The following is a 9,079-nucleotide window of genomic DNA, read 5'->3' as shown; positions in this document are numbered from 1 at the left end:
GTTTTAAACCACCCTATCCTGCAACATTTATCTTAGTGAATTAAGAAGGGTTTTGTTTATGCAGATAGATGCAACATGGCCTTCGCTGTCAGCAAGAATCAGCTGGAGGAAGCACATTAATGAAAGAGCAGGTACAGGATATTGAGTTCTTCCCAAATGATCCCATGAAGATAGAGCCTGCTGACTTGGCTGGCAGAAAGAGATACCAACAACTTGTGTGCTCAGTCATATTAAAGATTTAACCCTTTGTTCCAGTCTTTTGCTCAACTGAACAACTGCAGACAAGCAAATGGCCCTTAATGCACCATCCTCTCTTAATTCTCCAAAGCAATTCTGCCACCAGGAATAAAGTCCTAAAATGCATCTTCTGCAGGTGGGAAGCATGAAAGCCATAGTCCTGTTCCTAACTGTAGTAACCATTGAGCAGCAACTGCAGTATGAGGGCTATGGAGAACGTTTTAACCTTCATGACAGCTTGCTGCAACTAATCTGACAATGTAATTTCCACTCTTCAATAACCACATCTGGATTTTTACTGTTTTGCAAGTAATAACACTGAAAATAAACACTAAATCAGGTCTATTCACCTCATGATTGCTGGAAGCCTGAACTGACTTACAAAAAGGCTCAAAAGCAAGCTTACAAATATGTATCTGACAGTATGAATCCCTCTCACCCACTGGGCAAGTAAATGCGCTCGAGAAACTCCAGAAGGAGCCAACTCTGTGCAATGGAGGTTTTGCCATTTACTGTGACAGTCCCAGCCCTGCCGTCAGCACGTATCCAGGGCAAGGGACAAACACCACCCAAAATGCCTGCTCCGTTCTTCCCCTTCCCCACCCTTTCCTCCTTTCCCCTCGAGTCAGCAGTGGATGGGAAACAGGCACTCTCTTCCCTACCTAGAGGCACAACTGCCTCATTTTCCCATTTCCAAGAGTCACTGAATCCTGGTAACTCAGCACAGCTCCATCAATCATTTGAAGTTCATGCCTGCTGCACCCTGAACACAAGTGAATGAGCTCTCTCCTGTGGATGCAGAGGACTGCTAACAGATAATGCTCATCACAGCCCACACGGAAATGGGCTGTGGAAAGGCAAAACTTCACTGGAATAACGGGAAGCCTTAAGATGTTATCCTCAGCAGATCTTTGTCCCAGGCATGCAGCTGAGCACAGTTCTGCAATGTAATGATGTGCTGAATTTTCCCCTTCCTCTTTCCCTCTCTGAAGGTCACACAAGGACAACCCTGTCTGTTGCATTAAAAGCTTTTCCTCTGCAGGATTCTTCACACAGCAAGAAGGGGCAGGAGCCATCCCCAGCCTTTGTTTGCCCCTTTCAAGGCAGCAGGCTACTGAAAACATGAAATTTCAATAAAAAGCCAGTTGAGATGGGAGCAGATGAGATATCCCTCCTGTAATGCTCAGAGGAAACCATCCTGCAAAACACAGCTCTTAATAAGAACTAGAATTAAAATTTCCTTAAATAAATATAAGAAAAGAGTCCATGAGGGAGAGCAGTCAACAGGAACAGGATGTCGTGCTCATGTCAGCCTCCATCATCCATCACCTTGCAGATCTCCCAGCCTGTGCCGAGGGCAGCCCAGCTTAGGACGGGACCAGCAGCTTCGTGTCACTGCTCCTAGCGACGCCATCTGCAAACAGAAAGAGCTGATGCATCCTTGTGGTCCAGCACCAGCACTGCCATGTGGCCTAGCAAGTACTGGGACCCTTCATCTTCACAGCAAGGGCCTGGGTTTCTTTATCAGCCATGGTCAAATGGCAACCAGCTTACAGGAATTTGTCCGTCTACATAACTGCGAGACAGGAGGAAAGTGAGAAAGGAAGGGACTGACCAACTGGTACAACTGTTCCTTCCCCTCTCTCCAGGAGCCAAAACAGACATCAGAGTCAAGTTTCACCACTGACTGCTCAGTTGGAGGGACTCTGCTTTCTAGTCATCTCCCAGGGGACAGCAGCAGTTCTGCCCTCAGGGAGGTCAGGTCCACAGGCTGGAATTTGGCCCAGTGCTGTGCTCTCTGCAAGGAGAGATCATCCCTTAACCAAGCAGGTCTCTGCAAGGAGACTGCAGCTCTGAAGGACACATGGGAGTAGCTGCAATATCTTCTATGAACAGACAACAGGTTACTTACATCCTCAAACACTTATCCTTCCCTCCACTTGCTACCCTCTGTCCATCCGGGCTCCAATCCGTTGCATAAACCTAGTATTAGAGAAGGACAGAGTTACCTCTGCTGGGAGGAAGGCTCATTCCTGCCCCTCTCAAACACCTCAGCCTCACACCTCACCTCATCTGCATGGCCAGGAAGATCAATGGCCAGTTTCTTCATCTTGGCATCCCAGACCTTGAGCGTGCTGTCACTGCTCCCACTCACCAGTAAGCGGCTGTCGGCTGACCAGGCGATCTGATACACGGCTGAGACGTGCCCTCGCAGCGACGTCAGGTACCTGGTGTGGAGGAGGCAGGAGGAGGCTGTCAGAGGAGCAGGCAGTTGGGTTTGTTCCAAACCAGCCCTTGCCCAGCCTTCATGTTTCCCATCCCTGAGAGAGCTCATCATTACTCTAGCTGAAGGTAAAAAGCTGGACTATTTTGGATGCTATGAGGAGCATCCAAACACCAACAGCACCACTTGTAACAACAAGAATTTGCATTGTCCAGAACAAGCTGTTTTCTGGCACAGGAACTGTGTAAACTGGGTCAGTCTGCAGTGTGCAACACACGTCTTCAGGAGATCAGCCGAGTGGAACATCCCATCCCACCGCAGCTGTGCCTGCTCTGAAGATCTGACCTGTGTGTTACACACAGACCCCACACGAGCACCGCCTCTGTAACAGAACAAACCAACTCACTTTCCTGTCCTGCCATCCCAGAGCTTTATGGACTTGTCAAAGGAAGCACTAGCTATTATCCGGGTGTCTGGTGAGAAGAGCACTTGGTTAATGAGAGCCTGGTGGCCTGTCATTCTCTCTAGTGGCTTCTTGTCTTCTGCTGGTCTCCAAAGAAACAGCGTGAAATCATCTGACCCTGAGACGAGCCTTTCTGGTTCCTGGCCCTGAGAAAGGGATGAAAGAGCCCAAGTCTTGTACAAGCCAGGTATGGAGAGCCTGAAGCACATCAGTGTTGGGGTCAACAGCCAACTGTGCATGTTTACTGCTTCCACCAGTAATAGTGTTAGAAATTACAGTAGGGACAAAAGGGACTTACCCTGACTTGGTCATACCTCTGCCGTGCCTTATCCTTCAGTTCCGCCACTGAAATAGGTAGAGGAGGGAAAAGAGAGATTTGCAACCCTTAGGTGAAAAGAAACTTTCCAACCCTATGACGCCAATTCCAATCCTAGCTCTGTGGGCCAAGCACAATGTGACTGGTCACCCACATTCTCTTTGCCAAGCCTGACATTGGGAGCATAAGCCCTTGAAAACAGAGTGGCCTTCCATCCCCCAGACTGCTCGACCCTGTGCATGAGCCAGGAATACCACGGCTGCCACCAGCACAGGTCCTATTCCCAGCTCTCAAGATTGCTTTGTCTTGTGGCAGCACTGAGAAGAGACATCAGGTCCTCACTGCCTCCCCCAGCCCACAAGGCAGGAGCCACACTTACAGGAGCCACGTACATCCTGTGGGTTGATGGTGGCCTCAGCAGGTTCAAAGGCCCCGGTGCGCAGAACATAGTCGGTGCTAAGGGCCATGGTGTTCACCCAGTGAGCGTGGCCCTGCAAGGTGCGGCACAAGACCCCCTGGAAACAAAACCACGGCTCAGAGACGGATGGGCAGAACAGAGACAGACTGGGAAGCACCCACTGGGCTGTGACGACCAACCCTAAACTTTCCAAACCCTCTTGGCCAAGCTGCACGCAGTACTGTAGCCAGGCTTAGCAGGGAAGAAGTAACACTATTGAGCTTCACGAACGAGTTTCCTGCAGGGCCTTGCATGGTACCCACCAGCACAGGTCACTGCAAGGATGTTTCCGGCTTTTAGCCCCACTGTATGCTTTTAGGGATGAAAACATTGCACGACAGCTACCCAAATGGTTTCAAGCAACAGGTTGTGACAGGTCAAGAGAATACAGCACCCACTCTACACCTCCATTTTTGGGGTACAAGTTGTGCCAGGAAGAGCAAAGCTACAACACAGTGTGTCCAGCCCCAGGGCTGTCCACCTCACTTACATCCTGGCTCCTCCAGACTTTGATGGTCCTGTCCTGGGAGGAGGAGTAGATCAAGCCATCACCCCCCCATTTCACACATGTCACTGACTGCGTGTGGCTCGTGAGGATCTTGTCACATCTGCCCATCAGTGTGTCCCAGATGCGGATGCTGCCATCCTTGGAGGCACTTGCCAGGTAGCGGCACTCTGGGTTTCTGGAAAGAAAGAAGATCAAATCCATTTGTGCACTGCACACAGCTCCTCCACCATAAGCCCCAGAGGATTCAACAGTCCAGAAGTCAATAAAAGACAACTTTCTCTTTTGGCTTAAGACCAGAGAGAGGCTGGGCAGGGGCAGACTGCTGACCTAGAGAACAAGATCTCACAAGGCAGGGGAGAGGCAGAAAAAATGCTTCCCTCCAAACTGACTGGGCTGCACACTGGAGGCATCAATCCAGGGTAAACCTGGCACCCGAGCCCTTGGCAACGACCTTGTTTCCAGGGCTTTAACCCACTGGCTAATGAGGAGACCACAAACTGGCACCTTCCTGGGCACTGGCTGGGGAGAGCCAGGGGCAGGGGGATCGGTGCAGATGGGTAGCAACAGCAACACACTGAATGCTCTCCTGCCTATGCCATGCTTTGCTTCCAGCAGCCTGAGGACACAGAATGACGCTGTGCTGGCAGCGCTGAAAGCAGCAAAGTCCATCCACGTGGCTCAGGGGAGCAAATTTAACACACCTGGAAGCAGCTGGCCACAACCCAGCAAGGACAGGGGTGGGAGCCGCAGCCCTCTGTCCTTTGCATAACATCTTTATCACTCAGCACAGTTTTAACATCAAAGAAAGAGGTCCCTGGCATGAGCAGCAGTGAGGAAGAGCACGGCCCCTCCTGCTGCACAGCAACTGATCAGGGAGCACAGCTGGCTGCAGAATGAGACATGGAGCCCTGGCAGGGTCATCTCCCTTCTCTCCATTTTCTCATCTTCCTTTATAATCAGTTTTTGCTAATTCAATTAATTGTTTGCAAATAGCTGGAGTTTCCTACTGGCAAATTCAATTTGCAGGGCTCTGCTCTGAAGGCGCTCTTTGTCTTTATTTATTTGTTTCTATCGTGTCTTGGATAATGGGATACAACTAACCCCTCCACCCATTTCTCCTAGACAAAGCCTTAGCTGATCGAAGAGATAAGGGGCTTGCACAGTTCATCAGCCCTCATGATAAATAAACAGGATAACAGAGGCGACCAGGATGCAGAGCAGAAAGATAGTGCTCTGCGGAGCCCGAGCTCGGGCACCACACAGGCAGCTTTCCTGCTCTCAGCTCAGCAGGTCGAACGTTCACCCAGCAGCATACAAGCACTGTTTTCCATAGGCAGGTGTATCTATACAAGGGAAAAGAGGCACAGCCTGACAATGACTTCCCAGCAACCTCATGGGACTGTGAGCAGCAGCTGTGACTCCTGGATCCGACAGACACATTTTTGCTGGCCCACCTGGGGGCTGTTCTCCTACACCCAGCCCTTCTCCTGGAACAGGAGAAAGGCAAACAGGAGCAGCGCCTTTCAGGCCAGGCTGCTCTTTTCCATACGAGTAAAAGGAAAGGGCTGGGCTGGCCCTTCACTTACATGTGGAGCGGTTCCCAGCACAGACACGTGATCCATTTGGAGTGGCCAGAAAGCACCCGGCCAATCTGACTGCCAGTGGCTGGGTCCCAGAGAAATATCTGTCCAAGAGAGGAGGCAAGAGGGTCGCGTCAGGCCACTTACATCATGTGAATCCCAGAGACGCTTAGGCTCCGTTTAGAAAGCAGAGGTGTCCTTGGTGTCGCATTCACACTGGCAGAAGCAGGGAGCAGAGAAGGAGGGGGGCAGGAGGGCTGGATGCCTTTCAGATCCCTGCAGCAATCAGCTGACATCAAAAGAATGAGACCTGATCACCCTCCTCGCTGCTGCTACAAAAATATCTGCCTCAACTCAAAACTGACACAGGTCCCCAGAAAGCCACTCTGAGCCTTTGATACCCTGTGCCAGCCAGTTAGTGAACACTTGCAGAGCACGATGAAAGCCAGAGCGGGCTAAATGCTACTTCTGATCGGATCCTGTGGGTGGGAAACATGCTGGTTTTCTCTTTCTTTCCTCTCTCTACATAAATGTTCACCCAAAGAGCCAAGGCATTAGTCATCTCCTACTTAAAAACCGGGGAGAAACAGAGGACAAGCAGAACCCTGGGTTAGATTAAAGCCAGAACAGCACCAAATCATGGCAGAGCCATCCTTGCCTGGCCTGTTCCCTGAGGCTGGTATCACAGCACCCAACAGACCACAGGACAGCAGCAGCTCCATGGCTGCTCTTGTTGCTGCTCTCAGCCCATTCGAAGGTCAGAGCAAGCAACTGCCCTTCTGCAGCTCAGTGACTTACTGACTTACTTCTGAGTGCTCCCACTTCCCCAGGCAGTTCTGTTTGCACCTTAAAGACAAACATTTTGCCCCACAGGGCTGGGTCCCTTCCCATTCCTGTAAACGGGAATTTGGCTGTCTCTGAGTGAGAGCACTGTGAAACCGGCTGCTGCTGCATGTCTGGGTCACGCAAGCAGCAGCCCTGGCTTGGCCAGGCAATGATCCTTCTCGCTCCAGACACCTGCCTTGTGATGGAGCCGTCTGCCAAGGACCACGTCCAAAGCCTGGACTCTTTCCTGTGCAGAGGGAAAACCATCTGCCCCAAGACAGCAGGGCTCGGCAGCAAGAGGCCTGCAAAGGCAACAAAGACCGAGCTCTGCCTGGTTCAGTTAAGAGACGCTACTTGTGACTACTGCAACAGAGCCACATGCAAAGCGTCTCTGGAGAACAGGAATCCCACTCGGAACACCTGGGTACACCCCTTACACCCAAGAAAATTGCGTCTACACCCCTCATCCCCACAGCCCCTTTACAAGGGGTCAGTTCAGTTCAGAACAGGGCAACAGGGCTGCAGAGGGTCTCAGTACTCCCCTAGCCCCACACATACCTGGCTGTTCTTGCAGCCTGAGGCCAGCTTCTTGCCGTCAGGTGACCAAGCGATGCTGAGCACCCAGTGCCGGTGACCTGGCAGAGAGAGCATGCGAGGGTGTGGGCAGAGAGCTGTGACTGTCTGGGATGTCCCACCACACACCCACTCCAGCGCACGACTGGAGCTGAGGGAACCCTCCACGTTCCTCCTGGCCAAACCTTCATCCACCACTTAGTTAATCAAAAAGAGGAGCCGTGGTCCCAGCCTGTATGACTCAAGCAACACCAGGTTCTGCTCTGTTTGTTCCCCCAGGGCAGGCAGGGGTAAGGAGCTTCCCCCAGGGACATCCAGCACCCACCTTTGGCTGTGAACTGCGGTGTCTCTGTGCTGAGGTCCCAGAATCGGACAGTGGTGTCTCCAGAGCCACTCGCCAGGTACCTGGGAGAAGAGGAAGATCCCGGCTCAGTGCGGTGTCCCAAGAAAAGATGACAGCGGCTCTTGCCTTACCCTCAGCCCCTCGTACTTTCCAGTGGGGCTGAAGGCTACGGAGATGACAGCCTCGGTGTGTCCCTCCAAGGAGCTGGTGCAGCGGGTCACTGCCCGCACCCTGAACACTGCCTGCGGCTGGTAGATGATGTCCAGGACCTTCTCTGTCTCCACACTCTGCCCCACCAAGGTCTTCTCCAGCGACGCGATGATCTCGGCATCGTGGACAAAGAAGGCCAGAGGTACCGGTTCATCCTGGGGGGAAAGGGCAGGAGGGGTAGCGAGGGGAGGCCCAGGTGGGCTCGGGGGTACCGGGGGGGGCTAAGGGAGGGTCTCACCTTCTGCAGGAGCGCGTTACAGACCAGCTGCAGCTTGTCCGGGGTGATGGTGACCGGGACATCGAAGGGGGAGCCCAGGGCCTCTCCTGCCTCATCCCGGAACTGGATCAGGAGCCGCTGCACGTCCTCGTCCGGCGACATGCTCTGCGGGACAGCGGGATCAGCACCGGGAATGCCCCAGGGAGGGGGGGCAGCCCCACAGCACCCACCCGGCAGCCCCACAGCACCCACCCGGCAGCGATGCCCGGAGAGGGGCGGGGAGGAGCCCCTGTAGAGGAGCCCGGGGGAGAAACACCGTGCACCGAGCAGGGCGCACGGAGGAACCCCGGCGGTGGGCAGGCCCCGCTCCAACCCCGGCCCCCTCCCCGCTCACCGCGGCCATGTGCGTGCGCGGCCCACGTGGGCCGGAAGCGGCTCCTTCGGAGCCGGAGCCTGACCCCCTGAGCGCGGCGCTGCTGCCCCCTGGTGGCCGGCGGTAAGGACAGCGCCGGACCACGGGTTCGAGGCCACCGCGGGCGCAGCGGGGACGGGACGGGGGCGGATGAACGAGGCCGCTCCGGCCATTCGCACACCGGCTCTTTTTGTTGCATTTCTAAAATAAAAAGCATTAAATTCAGCAAAAAATACCCCAACTACCCCATTCCGGTCACGAACTAACGCCGCGCTAGAGCCTGCCGAGGCACAGTGTGTGTAACCCTGAGGGGAGCAGGAGAGGAGCCTGCCCCTGAACGTGGTTCATTCACCACGGTACTGGCCTGTTGGGCTGCACACGCGGGAGGGAAGATCCTGCACTCGGAGACATACACCTGCAATATAGCAAGAAATTCCCCATCACCCGTCTCATCCAGCACAAACCAGTAACTACCAGAGCAAGCGCCAAGGCAGAAAACCAAGGGCCACTCACAGGAGCCACAAGGGTTTAGGTTTCCCCCATAGAAGAGAATTTGAGTGCATGTGTATAGTTCAATACCATGCTAGACGACCATACCAACTGATGCATCCTGTGACTAAAACACCTTCTTATTTAGCATTTAGATAGAAATTATTCTTATTTCACCACCTGCCATAATCTTATGCCATTAAATATTAATAAATCTGTGCAAAT

General features: G+C 53.2%; 1 protein-coding gene across 3 annotated transcripts; it reads right to left on the bottom strand.

The window, feature by feature from the left end:
* Nucleotides 1-510: 510 nt before the first annotated feature.
* NLE1 (notchless homolog 1) lies at nt 511-8,401 on the bottom strand. 3 transcript variants are annotated; one of them, XR_010615934.1, is made up of 14 exons: nt 8,348-8,401; nt 7,975-8,118; nt 7,674-7,891; nt 7,509-7,588; nt 7,169-7,245; nt 5,792-5,889; nt 4,188-4,380; nt 3,620-3,755; nt 3,223-3,269; nt 2,868-3,070; nt 2,306-2,465; nt 2,150-2,220; nt 1,853-2,035; nt 511-1,651 (listed from the first exon to the last, which is right to left on the bottom strand). XR_010615934.1 is itself a non-coding variant. In XM_065694561.1 (13 exons), the coding sequence occupies exons 1-13, from the start codon at nt 8,354-8,356 to the stop codon at nt 1,639-1,641; spliced, it is 1,449 nt and encodes a 482-aa protein (XP_065550633.1). In that variant the 5' UTR covers nt 8,357-8,401; the 3' UTR covers nt 511-1,638. The 3 variants fall into 3 exon arrangements, 1 of the variants encoding a protein (XP_065550633.1); XR_010615935.1 differs by lacking the exon at nt 8,348-8,401 and adding an exon at nt 8,206-8,340; XM_065694561.1 differs by lacking the exon at nt 1,853-2,035.
* Nucleotides 8,402-9,079: the final 678 nt, after the last annotated feature.

The sequence above is a fragment of the Lathamus discolor genome, chromosome 14 (assembly GCF_037157495.1).
Source record: "Lathamus discolor isolate bLatDis1 chromosome 14, bLatDis1.hap1, whole genome shotgun sequence".
NCBI classification, from domain to species: domain Eukaryota; kingdom Metazoa; phylum Chordata; class Aves; order Psittaciformes; family Psittacidae; genus Lathamus; species Lathamus discolor.
This window is presented reverse-complemented; position numbering and strand designations above follow the sequence as displayed.